The sequence below is a fragment of the Zonotrichia leucophrys genome, chromosome 5 (assembly GCF_028769735.1).
Source record: "Zonotrichia leucophrys gambelii isolate GWCS_2022_RI chromosome 5, RI_Zleu_2.0, whole genome shotgun sequence".
Taxonomy (NCBI): Eukaryota; Metazoa; Chordata; class Aves; order Passeriformes; family Passerellidae; genus Zonotrichia; species Zonotrichia leucophrys.
The window spans coordinates 12,382,433-12,399,696 of record NC_088175.1 but is presented as its reverse complement, the minus strand read 5'-3'; the positions used below and the strand labels follow the sequence as shown (position 1 = coordinate 12,399,696).

The window sequence follows — 17,264 nt, the reverse complement described above, 5'->3', positions numbered from 1 at the left end:
GGCACAACTGGAAGGTGGACCATCAAGTCTCAGTGAGGAGGCCCCTCTCCATTTTTTTTTACAACAGCAATAGGGACTGGATGACCCAGGTTTACTTTCCCTCCCCAGACAATGAAGACAAATCAAGACAAAACAAATTTGATACAAAAAGTCACTGTAATATGCTGCATTTAATTTATTAAAATGTGAGGGCAAGTAAGATTAAAAACTAGTAGTAATTTTGTTGTTTTGGGTTTCTCTCCCTCGAAAGATAAGTTACATCTTTAAGAAAATAAACCAAACCCCTCCACAGTCCAGTTACATCTTACAGGTGGCACACAGCCACTGGAATTTATATGACTGCTGACAAAAGGTAATTTGAAGATGTATTTTTAGTTTATTCAAGAAGAATATCAGACATATTAACAGCAAAAAAGTTTTATTATTACCGCTGATCTGTGAGCAACTGCATGCTGAAGCCTGTAACGCGAACTTAACACCCAAGATCAAAGCAGAGGCAACAAAACTGCCCTTTTCAGGACACCATATATTAGCTTTAAGGTCTTGAAGTTCATGTGACTATGGCCCCACATATCTTCCACAGTATAAGAGTTCCTTAAGAGTTTAGAATGTCTAGGTATTTTCCACCACAAGGACTCTTTCCTCACATATACTTTATTACATAAAAATGAATGTGTTATGACAGATCAGAACAAAAAAAGACAGTGGGAACAAAGGCTCTCCATACAGCAGATTTAAAAAAAAAAATCAATGATTTGAAACAAACACACAATATGTACAGTAACAAGTTACAAACAAAACAACAGAATAAAAAAATCAGCAAGAGCAAAGACCTGTTTTATATGGGAATCCCAAAAGCTAGAATACAGCAATTGCCATGGACACACAGGTAAGTTTTGAGAAAAGACATTAGAGTCTAGTAGGACTGAAGGTCCTACCTAAATTAAGCTCTGCATGGCACTTTTCTCAAGAAGACCAAGTAGCACAAGGATATAGGGAGCAACCATCACCCACCAGAAGGAGATCAAGACTACAAAAAGTACCTAGGCAAGTGATTGACTCAATACAGTAACTGGTTAGAATTAATGCCAAGAACAACAGAACCATGATCTTCACCAAAACAAAACAAAACAAAACAAAACAAAACAAAACAAAAAACCAACCAACCAAAAAACCGCCAAGACAAACCCCCCCCCCAAAAAAAAAACAAAAAAAACCAACGAAAAACCAAAAAACCCCAAAACCCTAAGGCAGCCATCTCATATCTAATAAAAACATATGCAAAGAGAACGGCATAAATATATTTCAAAATTCTTAAAAAATTACAAAGACAGAAAGTAACAGATAATTAGTCCCGCCCGTGTCAAAAATATTAAGGACAGAAAATAGCTAAAATGAATTTTAGCTTCCCTTTCTCTTCCTTTGCTATTTTGAGGTACACAGATTACTGTTTTCTCAGCTACTTTCTCAGAAGAAATATGTTAAACTCTTTACAATGGTTAAGATTATTTTGCCAAATAGTTCAGATATAAAATGAATGGAAACCAGGAGCATCTACAAGTCTTCTTGGCTAAAGAAAGCACTACTTACATTGTGGAACATTTTCTCTTCATTCCTCAGACCAGAAAAAAGAACATTTTTCTTAAGAATTCAGAAGAAATGAGGTGTGACAAGTGCACATGAATATCACATTGACTATAATTACAGAAGTATTCTGTATTATTGTCTATAACACAGTGAACATTCTTTTCAAACACAGTAGAACAATTATCAAGTAAAAATAGTTTAAAATCCCTTTACCTCAATTTTTGCCAATCCAAAGGCTGGACTATAACTTGAAACCAATAACTGAGTCAATTTTTCACTCTCCTTACTGCATTAAGCTGACTATAAGCACTGAAAAATACTTCAGATGGTCATGTAACATAGGTACTGACTGATGCCTAAAGTTTCAGCTTTCGTATTTTCCAGATTTTGTATTGCATTTGTATATAACTCTGCATTTCATATAAAGTGTTAGCAAGTTCTCACAGTTCAGTTAGACAAAACAATCCTTTTCCAGCCCAAGAACCAAGGATACCATTGCAGGTCCAAAAAGTATAAACAATGGCAAATTGAGGAGAGCAATCTGGGAAGATGGGACTTCATGACCTGAAGCTGTAGTTAGATAATTAACCCCAGTATTAAATGGACCAAAACTCATCAAAGTGTGAAAACTTGTGATGCATCATCCATCTTGGGTGGCGCCACGGCCAGGCTCTTGTACTGCCCAAGGTGTTCCTTTGAAGGCCTTTCAACAAATATCTACTTTATTCCTTTATTCCTTTAACAGGGTCTAGCCTCTGTTCCAGGGAGCCTCTCAAGACATCATGACAAATACCTACACCTCATTTCACATCTCCCTGCACTGCCACCTTTTCTTGCACGGGTCTTCTGGAAAAAGGTGCTCAGAGAAGCAGCAAAGAGGTGGATGCACTATTTCTGTGCAACCTGCTAAAGCCTACATAGTAAAGAGCCCATTGCAGGGAAAAATCCAAAAACAGGAAAAAGACAGAAAGGAAGGCTTCATTGATTTATCTTCTTGTCTTAAAATTATAACCAGGAAGTGTTAAAAGATTACTTTAATGAGGTTTTTCTTCATACTCTCTCATCCTTCCAACCTCAGCTGTATCATGCATACTACTGTGCAACTTGGCTGGATTTTCCACTTGAAATGGCAACACAGAATGCCAACTCAGTTAAAGGTCTATTAGGCTTTGCCAGTTGCTTGAAAAGGCAGTCATCTCTTTTCTCTATTTCTTTAAAAGTTTTGGGCTTTTAGATTTTCCACCTCAATATGGAAGGCAGAAGAGGGCAAAGGAGAAAAGGATAGAGAACAGTGTATTCTTCTTTGTTGTGAGAAGGCTTTAAGCAACAACTGAGACAGGGAGGACTACAAAAACAGCTGTTATTAATTCCTGGTATCTTGCATCTTAAGAAAAGGTAAAACATTTCTGCTGTACAGACTTGACAGAGCAAGTTTACATTTTATCAACTCAGATTACGAAGACTGTGTATGTGCAGATACCCGTTTAAAAACAGAATTGTTGAAAAAGTGAAACAAATCAAGCTATTTCACAACAGTTCTTTTTCCTTACAAAAAAAAAAAAAATCTAGTTCTTCTCATTAGGAAGGACTGTAAAGGTAGCAGAGCCATCTGATCAGACCAAAGCCAAAAGCAGCTAAACTCTACAATTTATACCATCTCCTAGTAGTAAGAAATAATTTGAATGTTTTAATGTATTTAAAATTCACTTGAACAAATCTCAGCATAGATAGTAAATAGAGCTATGCAAATTCTTAGATATGTGCAAGGAATTAACTTGAAAAATATTCTCAGGTAAACCTTGGATGCTAGATTCCTTTGGTCTGTAAAAGGTAATACTGCCTGACAATGAATTATTTGCTTGTGTGTCTCATTGAGAGTAAAGCTCCATCGTAGGTGATTTGGATAAATGCTCCTGTAAACATTATATAGCATTTTCTGTCAGAACAAAGACCAGGAGAATGAAAAGGAAACTGAGACAACTCATGGATAAATCCTTGCAAAGACCACAAAATGATCCTCAGTGGTGTAAGTTACTTTGCACCATAGACAAACACTCACAGTCTGGGGATAAGCCCTTCTATGTTCCTAAGACCCCTCTTTTAAGAGTGATGTACTCAATGACAGAAATATAAGCAGACACAGCAGTAAAAAACTACTTTAAGAAGTCTGGTAAAGTGGACTGAAAAATTTCAGCTATCAAAACTGCAGTCATATACCTTCTGTATATATTGTCCATACAACGGAAATTGTATTTAACACTGTTCTGTGAATATAAGCACTGTTAACCCTAGTGGCCTTCTTGAGACAAACACTCTGACACTGCTTTCCCCATTACATCATGGCTACCTACCTTCTGGTACCTTTTGCTATCAGCACAATTAAGGAGTAAAAAAAAGGATCTCTCTCAAAGAACCACCTTGTTTCGTCCACAGAGCTAAAAGTGATGTTCCTGGAACATTTCCTTCTGGGCACTCTTTATCCACACAAAGGGAAAAAACCAAAAAGCCACCCTTCACCATATATTACAGCAAGCAATTTAATGATCTGAGGAAAGAAAAAAAGCAGCAACTTTCACAGACTACACTCACTGTACGTGGTAAACCGTCATTTTCAAGGCACCAGATGCGCAATAAAGGAGAAAGGGTAAAGGAAACAAAAAAACATTTGGTTATTTCTTGCCAGGTGAGTATCAAAAAAGCTGTGCAATTTGCAAAAGTTATTTCTCAAGCAGAACAGTTACTTCAAGATGCAGTATCTATCACCTACCTTGTAGAAGGGCTCCGTTTCTCTTGAAAAAGGTGCTTCCTGGCCAAATGGGTGGACCTGATGTGCTAAAGGGAATAAGAAACAAGTGTAAAGAAAATCACATTTGCATTAGAAGTTGCAATTATAAGTTACTATTTGCATGAATTCTGTTTTGCTCTTAAAGCTAATGTACCATCATGACACTTTTGCCTTCAAGAGAGGATCTAATATTTCATGTTAAAAATAGGTTAATTTGATTCAAGATCAACATTTTCTTCAGGAGGAAAAATCTCCTCAGCAGAGCACGCACCCACAACCTCTTGGAGGAAAAGAGAAAAAAGCAATTTTGAATAAATAATAGAAAACCTCAAATCAATGTCAAAATTATTTACTGAATTCTTGGTACAGAAAAATGCATGCCTTTCTCCAGAGATACCTGCTGACAATTCAAATGTTTCCCTCAGCTGTGACAACATGCTGCCCCAGCTGTTTGTCTGCGCAGGACGGACCGCAGGCAGCTCCCATGCCTCACCCACCGAGGCCCCGCAGGCCCAGCCCCTCACAGCAGCAGGAACAGCTCCACACGTGGTCCCCAGCACCAGTGACACATCTCAGCCCTTGCCCTGTGCTTGGTGACCACGGTGGCTCCTGTGAGACCCCGCCAGGGCAGTGGCCACAGGGGCCACCGGGTGCCTGGCAGTGTCACTGCTGCCTGAACTCACACAGGGTCAGGCCCCTCTTCTGCTTCTGAGACAACTCATGGACAAATCCTTGCAAAGACCATAAAATGATCCTCATTTGTGTAAGTTACTTTGCACCATAGACAAACACTCACAGTCTGGGGATACAGCCTTCTGTGCTCCTAAGACAACTCTTTTAAGAGTGATGTACTCAATGGCTGAAATATAAGCAGATACAGCAGTGAAAAACTACTTTAAGAAGTCTGGTAAAGTGGACTGAAAATTTTCAGCTATCAAAACTGCAGTCATATAGCTTCTGTATATATTGTCAATACAATGGAAATTGTATTTAACACTGCTCTGTGAATATAAGTACAACTATTCTGCAGCTAGTCTTGTGCTAATATATAAAAAATTCACTGTGTTAAAATAAGGACTGTTTATACATCCAAACCAATTACATGAGTAATAAAAACCTTCAATACTCCTTAACAAAAGGGGGAATTGAGAGCGAGAAAGAAAACAAAATGACCAAAAAGAAGTTAAGTAGGTCTACATTTTAAGTACTGGAGAGCATGGGGCACACACTTGTCTGAACACACGCTCACTTCACAGTGCTTAAGCAACCAATTGTTTGCATTCCTTGTAGTAAGCGCCTGCTCTCCAGTGTAGCTCCTCAACTCATAGGAAGGTCAAGAGCTGTTGAGGGCATTCACACTCCTGCAGGATTCACTCCCTTCACATGTTACGGTGTATCAGACTCCTGCATAATCTCTGGAACAGGACCCATCAGGCTACAAATAGAAAGCCATAGCATTGTCTTGATACTGTAAAGATTTACCAATCAGAAATCACAGTATGGCAACCATATACCTTTCAAAAGTCCAAGAGAAAAAAAAAAAAAAAGTGAAATTCTGAAATGACACTGCAAAAGAAATTCATTCCCGGGCTGTCCTAAGTGGGTTGGAAGAGGGTTAAAGAAAGGAGTGGAAAAAGTGTATATATTTGAATAGACAAAATGTCTCCACTAGAAAAACAAAGCCATAGTGAATTATTTTTTTTCCAATTTGAAAAAAGGCCCAGGGTTCTCATAAAAATCTCCATCTGATTCAGCATTTTCTTAACTCACATGAGCTGAGAAAATTAACTGAGTCTTCTCAGGCAAGGAAGCTAAAGAGTTAAAGCATGTACACAATGTACTGCAGCAACTGTCAAGCCTTTTGTCAAGCCATAACAAACTTTTGTGTTTACATGGCTTTGTAGAAGTTTACCTATGTCTGAACTGCATTGGGTAAATTTTTTTTTGTTCCCAAACTTTTGTGTGTGAAGTCTCAGAGGGTATTAATAATTAAAACATATTTCAAGTTGACAAATGATAGAGTTGAACTATCACTTTAAAGTGTTCAAAAGCTGCCTCCTCTCTGTTCCAGATTAAGAAACCATTTGAAGAAGTTCATTCTTCTAAAGACCATCAATAAAAATCCAAATAACTTGGTCCATCTCAGGCATTTTTTCAAACAAGTTGTTTCTTCAGTGTAGCCTGTAAGCTACAAGAGAAGAATGGCCAATTCTCCTACAGAAGTAACAGTATATTCTGCATTTAGGCAAAATAAAAATGTAAAATCTGGGTCTCTGATTTTCTTTCACAATCAATACCTGATATAAAATTAATATTTATTCCATTAGCATTATTGGTGGAAGGGGTTTTCCCTTCCACCACTAAACATACTGACTAAAGTAACATCTTTTGGAAGAAAAGCAGTAAGTAGTCTGAAGTCTTATCTCACTATGAAGAAACTTGGGGCCTAATACATTTTTGTTTTGGACATGTTTGGACTGGCCTAACTCTGAGAAGCAGATGAGCACAGGGCACTTTCAGAAGTGGGTGGAAGATGGACCTTGATTAACCATAGTAAGCTGAGATTTCAAGCAAACATCTTGAAAGAACAATTCAGACAACATGTGAAACATGAACAGTTACCTGCCAAGGACCACGGGTTTGATTTTCAGAAAATATTATTGTTTGAAGCTAACAGGATATCCAGGCTGCAACAGTATTTGCAGTAAATGCATAAAACAGGATCCAGGGGCACAAGTCCAGAGGCATCCAGCGCACAATCCACCTCCCTCCACAGCACAGTCATTGGCACTGTGGCATCTGTGCACCACCACAGGGAGCAAATGAAGTATTCACTTCAGTATTCCGCCTGCTGAACCTGTATCTGACAGAACTGATGGAGGATGGTGTTTAACCCCTGAAGACTTGGGAGTCACCTCTGATCAAAGTCCCCATTCCCATGGATGTGCCAGCAATTTTTAATGGCAAATGGGACTTGATTTCCACTCAGGGCAAGAATGAACTGTTCTTTCTCTGAAGACACAATCAGCAGGAAACTTTGTTGTGCCACTGGGCCCCAGGCACGGGAAGCTTCTTGACTTCAGGGATTTTTCTGAGGAAAGGCTTTCCATAGGAAAATGTTGCTTTGCTGAAATCTAAAACATTCAAGAGGAATGTGTTGATTTGAATACTGTTTCTGCTGGAAACCAGGCCAATATGAAGACTGTCCAGCCAGTAAGGGTTCATGGCAGGTGGCCAGCCCAACCCAGAGCTCCCAGGGCATACAGAAGCAATAATGTGTGTGAGCACCCAGATTAGTTATTTCTATCAAAATGTATGGTGGACTTTGATAAAAATCTTCAAAAGGTACATAGGCTTCAAGAAACTTTAAAAAAGGAAACATAAATCCTTTGTCTTCTGGAATTCACATTAGAGCAAGGAGACTACAGTCTCGAAGCCAAGCACTAAAAAAAGCAAGAGTAAGAATTCTCTTGCACAGTTGCAGTATTTCCCAACTATGCCAAAAGCTCTCACAGGCCTCTTTGTCAGAGAGGCTTGATTAATAGATTTAAAGAACGCAAACAACTAAAAATTCAAACCAAATTCAATTGTGTGGCACAACACACCACAATTAAGGGATTATGAAAACACAGAAGCCAGGCAGTAAATACAGGCCAATGACTGTGTTACCAAATACATCTACTGAGTGATGGTAAAGCAGGAAGACACAGAATGAGTGGAAAGCAAACACACAGGTCAACACCAGCCCCTGAACACACATTTCAAAGGCCTTTGAAGCTGGTATTTATTAGCCCAATGAAGGACAGCTCATTGGAGAGGAAAGGAAAGTGCTCCCCACGCACACCTTAGCCCACCATGGCCAAGAGGAGGTGGAATTAACTAATTCCTGGCTTTCAGGAAAGCCTGGACTACAGGGCAGGACAGCTCAGTAAAGGACAGAAATATGAACAGTGTCAGCTGTAAGCTAACAAGCTGTGGCACATAAAATACCCAACACAGCTGCAGTAAGCAAACACCTAATAGACCACGAACAGGCAGCAGGGAAACAGAGGAGGTCCTCTCCAGCCCTCACCAGTTGCAAAAAAATTATGTGAACAGGAAAAGATGATTGAACTGCCTCTACAGCTCAACCCAATACACTGCAACTACCCCTCTTTGCCCTGAGGGCAATACCAGCTCTGAGGACAGCTATATAATTGAAAAGTTCTGGGAACAGAAGCTGCCATTACCAGCTGAAGGGAAAGAAGGCACTGTTGTACCCACGCTCTAAGTATTCCACTACCAACCATCCACAGTGCAAAATGCTTCTCTTCCAAGTCTGACCAACACCTCTGACAAAGAATGAACTGAAGGAAATGACAAGAACACCAAACCTAGAAGCAATAAATCATTTTGTCAAAGAGCAACCAATGAAGCATCTTGCAGGCTTAGAAACTCACCTCCAAAACTTTCTGAGAAGCAACTAAATCACAGTTAGTCAGTGTCTTATGTTCAAGTTGCTGATAACAATAGTTGTAGATGCCTTATGTGGATGGAGCCCATTAAACCCTGTATCTGGAGGCAGCAGGGAATGATGCTCTTGACAAGCCCAACCAGCTCCCAATGCCAGCAGGGCACAGACTGTGACTCTAAGGTATATAAATGGCTGCCCAACTAAGCTGGAATGGCTTTTACCATTACTTGAGAATTAATTTAGGATGCTGCTGTAACAGAGGAAAAAAGGTTAAGTATGTTTTTGTGGGAATACAGCATTCCTTGATGCTGGAAGATGAACAGTATTTCCTTATGGCAATCACCCTGTGTAAGGCATGGGAAATGTTCCCAACTACAGTGGTGAGCAGCCTCCTTGGCTCCTGTGCTGAACAAACATGGTCTGCAGAGCGGTGTTGAATGGCACAGGAGGAGGTCACTTGGTCCAAACCACACTGCCATGAGCTTGTAGAGTGAACACAAGACAGACAGCAGCTCCTTCTGATTGATGACTCTGCTAACACCTGCCAGCTCTTCACTGCTTGCACTGCAGACCTCACATCCTTTCACTGTTGTATCAGCTTCCTTTTCTACAGCCAATTTTAATGCCATTACTGCATGGGGGCGAACAACACTACTACACTGTCCATCTGGGTACATAACCATAGTTGTTTTAATGAACTGATCACTGCCATTTTACCTGTTGAGCAATACAGAAGTGTTCATATACTACTGGACCTGTAATACTTGTGTTTTGCTAATGAGGAAAAGAAAAAGTCTAATCCTTGCCAGCAGTTTGCTGGCAATTAATACCACAACTAGCCATCACCCAGCAACAAAACAAGCTTCCTCTCCAAGCAAAGCAAAAACCCTCTACTAACCTGGGCCAATACATAAAAAAAACCCTCAAAGGCTGGTGATAAGGTATTTCGTCACTTCAATGAAAACTGATTAATGCTTTAGAGATTTTAAATATACAAACCCATTACTCCATCTTCTCAAATTTTCCATAACTGACAAAACATTACTGTTAAAGAGATTTATGAATTCACAATACAGATTTTTAATTTATGACTGCTAATCTAATATTCTGGCAATGCTTCTCTTTTCTCTGCAATTCCCTCTTTTACTGTCTCTCAGTATCTCTCACTTACTGCAACATGTGAGATCGAGACTTTAAGCTCCTAGCTGGAGTCTTTCCTGGTTTCTCTAGGGTGTCTAACACATTTTCAAGTGAACAATAACATTTTGATCCCTTGTGAACTCTAAATGAGTTTTCTATATGACACAACTGCCAGAGGGATTTTCTAAATCTAAATTTCATTAAAGACTAAAGAAAAGTTGCTCATGAAAGCTACTCATGAACAAAATGCCTGAAAATAAAATTTAATGCTTTTTGAAGGATGAAGTGAAAAGTGGGTCAAATTCTTTATGTTCTCCAAATAGCCAAAGCCATTGTCCTGCCATGGTCTTCAGGTCTTCATTTAAGTAATTAAGCAAGAACAAGGCAGGGGAAGTAGGGGGTGGGGCAGATTAAAAAAAAAAGTTAAAAGAAAACTCAAATTTCCAGAATCAGGGATAAAAATGGTAATTCCTAATTTCAAGAAAAACATGGTCACGTGTCCTTTGAAGCCCACCAACAACTCTGCTAAGGTGCTCAAAAGGCCCCTGTCACTGCTGGTGTGAAACATGAAGCCTTCTCCCCTATGTGAGACTCTCTAGCCTTTGGCCAGAATGTTGGTCTCTGCTGAGAGACAAGTATTATATATTTATGGACAACAACACAGGATTTGTTTAAATAAATGAAACTATCATAATTTCTACAGAGTACTTGTTTAAAGACAGATGGCTATTTGAGGTACACCAGCCTCATAGTGTAAAATGAAAATCTTTCATTAATCTGTGTTTAAATATTTTAAGATGCACTTGTGAACACGAGATAATTCTAGGCTGAATACTAAAACAGGAGAAAGTCCAGATATATTTGAAAATTCATGGTGAGGCAACTGTCCCATGTTACTTTTAATTAAAAAAGATTTGTCTCCATTGGGAATTGGGAGAGGCTGCCTATCAGCCTCCAGTTCTAATTCTGCCTCTACCACTGAAATCACACAGTGACTCCAGGCAAGTAATTTCATCCTTTCTGTCTGAGTTTTATTTTTCTTCTTTTGTACTAAAAACAGGCTTACTGACACAAGACTATATATCTCTGGAAGGAATAAAGAATTGTTAACAACACAATAGGTGAGGGAATAGTCTTTTGAAGTGCATGTAGTTAAGGAAGGACCAACACAGCTCACTTCTAAAGCACAGCTGTTATTTGTTCCCACTTATTTCCCTTATTTCGAAGTAAGGAAAAATACAAGGTTACTTCACTTGCTGAAGTGCTGTTTTTCTCACAACTGCTATTAAATGGTTCCTAGACTACCACTGGATGAATGACTGGTAGTTGTCATGCAGGGCAAACTTTGGAGTTACCTAAACTCTCTCCTGAGCTACAGAGCATGTCTGTGCCAGCTCAAGCAGGAAGCACAAGTCAGTGCCCCGAAGCCCAGATGAATAGAATATTCCTTTTTCAGACAGCCACTGGCCTCTGAGACTACAGAGGACTGTGGCCTCTTCTGGGCTACACCAGCATCAAACACTGACCTGGCCAACAGGGAGAAGAGTTTGATTCTCCTCTATTCTACAAAATCAGAAATAGAGCACTTCAGTTTTCTGCTTCCATTTGCTGCAAAACAAGTGGGAAAGAAGAGCTTCATTTCTGCTTTGGTTTCACTTGCTTAAAATTGCACTGGAAAAAATTCCTGAATCTCAGGTTCTGGAAAACAAATGAGTCCTAGACACTGTCTATACCTAAGGCCTACCTTCACTTTAAACTTAATGTATAAGAGTCTGGTTGGATAGTTAATGCTATAGTACAGGCTCTAGACTCCACACTGACCACCTGAACAATTGAAATGCAGTGCTATTAACCAGGCACAATACTGTAATGTTCTCCTAAAAGAAGGACTCTCCCAAATCAAAACTGATAATTTTTTTTAAAGCCCAGGGTCACACAATTGACTTCTGTTACTCCAGTCCTGAATTTTCCATTTATTATCTTGCAGAATTTCCAACAGCTTTGCTGATAGACCTGCCTGGATTTCAGAAATATTTCCTACATGAGGCTCCCAGTCACATCCCTAACCATGGCTTAACCATGGCCTGTCAGTTAACTGGACTGGAGAGTGACAAGAGGCACACCTCTGCTGGATGGTGTGTCACCCACTCCCGAGAACTTGTCCACTTTAATGACACCAATGTACCTTGAACATGCATGAAGTTATAAACGTGCATAGGCAGAAGGGCAAATCTGCTGTCCAATGAAACAGAAATAGATGGGAAACAGGAGGTGAGGCTTTAAAGTGGTGTGTGGGGTGTGTGAGGGTGTGTGTGTGCTCTACCAACTGCTTCATGCTGCTTGCTGAAATTCTTATCTGGAATGCTGATTCCCCATTTCACCAATTTAGGAACTAAGGAGAACTTAAAACTAAGCATGACCAGCAGGCTGCTGCCAGTATGAACTCCCCCTCCACCACTTGCTCAAAGCCAAGATGCTTACCAGCTGAAATTTTCCACACTTGGTCTTTTTCATTAATCTTGAATGAATGTGGTTCAGATGATTCAGAACTAATCTGGCTTCTGGAATTAGAGCAGCAGAGAACAAACGAATGTTTAACCTCTCCCCTGGAACATTTAACCTCTCCCAGATGCTAAGGGTACTTTTCCTTGGGAAGCTTAATGTGCTTATAGGATCTGCAACACTGCTGCAGAGGAGGTTGCACAGATTTGTACTCACTGGGCCATACACAAAAGTGTTTGATGCACATGTCAGAAAGTTATGTAAAAGAAAATACAATGATGATGATGATGATGATGATGATAAAACAAGAGCATCAAACAGAAGTACTCTCATATTTGAAAAGCCTCAATTACATATTTCATCATCTCAATTCTAACTCTTCATGCATATCTACTAGACGAGTCTAGCATTCATCGTAACCCCCAGAAGACCTGAGCTGAGGACCATACTGCACAGCATGAAAGGTGCTCAAAAGACAAATGACAGATAGTTTGTGGATGCTATCATCAACACAAAAGTTTAGTGCATAAATAATAAGTTAGCCTTAGAGATACATTTTTAGAAATAAACTGCTCAGGCATAAAAAATTTAGTATCCAAATATGTCAGTTTTCACTCATTCATACTCCCAAGATTATTCCTTTTGAAGAACTGAGAGCTGTATTTTAGGGATGGGGAGAGACATCCCAAAGCATACACAAAAATCCTACAGCATCCAACAACGGGCTGTTTCACCTTGGGGTCTGGGTCTACAGACTCAACAAAATATAGCATTTTTTGTACTCAGCAGCATTGTAGAGACACCATCTATATCAAGTCTCCCACTCACAGAGCTATAGAGAAATAATTTCCATTCAAAGACAGGAAACCATACACACAGAGGTAAAAAGGTACCTCCAAAAACACTCAGTAAACAGTGGGAGAGCAGGAGCAGCCCCCAGACATTCCGCTCAGGTCTGGGCTGCTGTTGCCAGGGCTCCTCATCACTGACTGACATCAGCTGCACCGAACAGCAGCTCAGCTTTTCTCCTAAAGTTATCCCAAATGTTTCCAGCTGGCTGCAGAGGAAATTAAAAGCCAAATTCTAATATGCCCTCCACTTTACAATAAATTTAAAGCAAATGGCACAAGCTTGACCAAATTCTATCCTATCAGCTCAGTCCAGTCAGAAGAAGGTGAAATTTTCCCACTTATTCTTGATAACTCTTCAACTCAACAAGGCCTCAAATTCAAGGGGCAGAACAGATGAGATCTCACGGATATCTACACTACAGAAGTCCCTTCCCTCTCTACAGCCTCTGCCAAAATGAAGAACCCCACTGAACTATGGCAGGGGAATGTGTGTGATTTGGACTTCCCTGGTCTCTGAAACAAGAGCACTCCTAGCTGATTTCACAGGAGCAATAACCACAGTGCCCAACTTCCAGTATCTTCTACTTAAAATTTTCAAAGCAGAGGTATGAAATAAAGAATTTCATACATTCTGCACACCTAACTGGAGACAAATACTCAGAGGACTTAATTTTGACTCATTTTAGCCACTTTCATTTAACAGAAAAATAAACCTCCCACTGGTAGTGGGAAATAAAATTCAATGTGCATCTTTATCCCTAATCCTTACCTCTATCAACAGCTATTCAGCCTGCTGAGAATACCAACATTGTACTTAATAATATTCTAATAATTCTCTCCAGTTACAATATTATCTACATGAATGAAGGAACTCAGTGAGGAAAAGAAAAGCTGACCTTCACAGCATTTACTGTGAGATGTCTCTCTTCTACCTTTAGGCCAGTGATTTCTCATATGACTGATGAAGCTGTATTGCTAAAAAGGAGACTACTTTTTCCAAAATTGTCTTAAAACACTGTCATTTCAACAAATCTCAGCTTCCCCAGTGGAATCCATGATGTGGTCTGTTTCTCTCTCCTGCTTTTTCTCAGCTGTTTGTACAGAAGTTGAATGGACTTGGTAAGACGAGGCTTTAACGTAGCTCTTCACTTGGGGATTTGCAGTAGAAAGCAGAGGTGTAGGAATAAAAGATCTATGAAGAAGGTGAAGTTTTACAATTGCTTGTGCAATGAGATACTTGTTTCTACATTTCTCTTTTATCTGCTGCGACTCCATGTGGTGAAGGTTGAAAAAAAAATCATTACAAATGTGAAAAAAAGTCACAGAAAGTCACAAATATCAGAGTTTCTTTTTTCTGCATAGTGTATCTTTACGGCAGTTTGTTAGCAACTTTGTGCCAAAACACAAAATCACAGAGGGAGAGTCTAGACCATACACTCTTTCCTGACAAAGCCCAGGAAAGTTACAGAAAAAATACATACCCAAATATTTCAATTCAGCAATCCTCAGTGCCCTCCCTGAACAGCTCTGGTTTAGCAGCCAGTGGAGGAGACCATGAGTCCTCAACAAACCAAGAGGTTCTGGGAGGTCCATCAGCTGGTGGGGCAACCCCAAAACCAGAGGTATTTCACTAATGAAGAGCACAGTCTTTGGAGGCACCAAAAGGAGCTGCTAAGATGGGCTTGGTTACCTATCAGACACTGTGCAATTCTCCTTTCAGTTGAATTGGTATCTGCCATGCAGTTGCAAAATACCCTTATTAATATTAACTAGAAAAAATATGTTCAAGAATGTATATGCACTCTCTCTCTGTGTAATTAATCTCTGGAGTAAAGCTGTTCCTTGGATTATTTCAAGTACAGAAAATCAGTGAGCTAGATTACAGGAAACAATTACTTATGGTACACTGGTGTTTAGAAAGAGACAGTGACACCCTGACATCCCCAGACAGCATTTGAGGCCTCTAAAGCTGCAGATCACAGAAAGTATCAAACTACGCTTTTCAAACATCAGATGATGCAAGCTTGCTCATTCTAGTGAAATGATACTGATCAGTCATAAAATGAATGGGACACAATCTTTTAAACATTCAAGAGGCAATAATTTATAAAGTATCTGTTTACTACAACCAATTAAGTGGAAATATTTTCTTCATGTGTCAACTGTAAATTCTGACAAATCAGGGAAGGAGAAACAGAACAAATTACTTTGCCAAACCACTCCTGTTAATTCTCATGTTGGTGGTTTCATTGATAGTTAAGTCTTTTTTATAATGTCATGTACAGAACATCACTGAATTTTCCAGCCAACACACAAAGGGTTGACAGTAAATACTCATGAACTGGAAAGCAGCAAGCTCAGCCATTTGCAGGGCTGAGCCACCCAGAGAGCTGCCTGTGGTGGAAGTGGCCAACACACCTGCCATTCTCAGGTCAACTGGAACATGCTCAAGCAACAGCTCCTTTTTAGAAATCCCTGCACCTAAATTTCAGATCACAGACAAACATGACTTGAAGCAAAGCAGCCTTGGATACCTTAAGCAGAAATTGCTGTCATCTCATTCCATTCTTAACTCTTTTGAAACCATTTTTCTGTCCTATTCCTAAGAGGACCTGCCACTCTGTTGTCATTATCAATCCCTGTTCATAAACCATTTCTTCCTCCACATTAGCTCCTCTGCTGAATCTGTTTTTGGGTTTTATTATTGTCTTCATTCTATTGCAGAAATTTTACAGCTCATTTGTACAGCTCTTAGCATCTCAGCATGGGATAACTTCACAACTAAATCTTATTAAAGCTATTCACACAATTCCTATGGACAGGACAAGGACCTGTGTTTCTTCATTAACTTGTGTGGAAACTCAGCTGACAGATGTGTCTCTCAAGTCTCCCCCTCTTTTCTTGGAGGAACTCTAGCTAGACTTGCGAAGACTAGAAAGCAGCAAGTGAGATTCACTAGGTTATGTGAGAGAAGTAAAATGGCATAAGAACAAAATGGACAAAAAATTTAGCATTTAACAAGGGGTCTGGATAGGAACTAAGATACTTGGTTATAAACAAGTCCAAAGATGACAAGTCAGCTCAAAGAAAGATATGCAGTATGCATTATTTTAATGGCTTTGTCTAGAGAAAAAGGGCCCCTTCTTTTGAAGGAAAAGTTATTCTCTGTGTGTGCCCCATACAACCCAATCTTGCCCATTATTCAGGCTAGAGTAGCCTGAGTGGGAAGATGATGCTGGCTGACCTCTCAGTGCCACACTGGAAAACAGCTTTAAGCACTGAACTTAGAGGTCTTTTCAAACCTTAATGGTTCTATTACTTGCCTATGAAAGTAGTTTTAACAAAGGTTTATGTGAAATGCAGAAGGGAAATCAAGAACATGGCAGAACTCATTACACTTTCATGATGAGAAATTTCCCCGTACTTGCAAGCACAAGTTTCACTTGAAAGCAAAGGTTTCAAACCTGCCTGCATAGGTATTTCACACTAAGTTCCACTGAAAAAGTAAAGAAAGTAAAAAGCTGGTAATGCATAGCAGCCAAGTGATCCCTACACAACTGTTGACTCTAAGCCACCCCAAGGGAAAAGCTTCTTGGGAATGCCAGAAGTGTCACTATTTCACACAGTCTTGCATGAACAGACTGCATCAAAACATTTCCTCTTCAGTTCACAACATCTGCAATTCTTTTTGGTAATTCCCCCTTTTGTAATTCTCCTTCTGAGGGAGAGGAGGAGGGAAGACCTCTCTTTCTGCTGTCTCCAAGCAAGTTCCAGTCTTCAGTCCCAGACCATTCTGGTGTTGTACATGAGTGTGTATTGTGGTCTCTTCATCAGGGCAGCAAGGCTCAGTGCCTGCTTCCCTCTCCAAGGAAGAGAATGATGTTCACCACTATGGCACTGACCGGAGACGGTGCTTTAAATTGAAGTAGGAACTGCCTGATCTGCA

General features: G+C 39.8%; 1 protein-coding gene across 7 annotated transcripts in view; it reads right to left on the bottom strand.

Moving 5' to 3' along the window:
• FOXN3 (forkhead box N3) overlaps positions 1-17,264 on the bottom strand; it is a 200,094-nt gene that overhangs the window by 64,296 nt on the left and 118,534 nt on the right. For all 7 annotated transcript variants that reach the window (XM_064713824.1, XM_064713828.1, XM_064713827.1 and 4 more), the window contains one exon: positions 4,355-4,419. In XM_064713824.1, the coding sequence (XP_064569894.1) occupies positions 4,355-4,419 (65 nt within the window). The remainder of the gene's footprint in view (positions 1-4,354; positions 4,420-17,264) is intronic.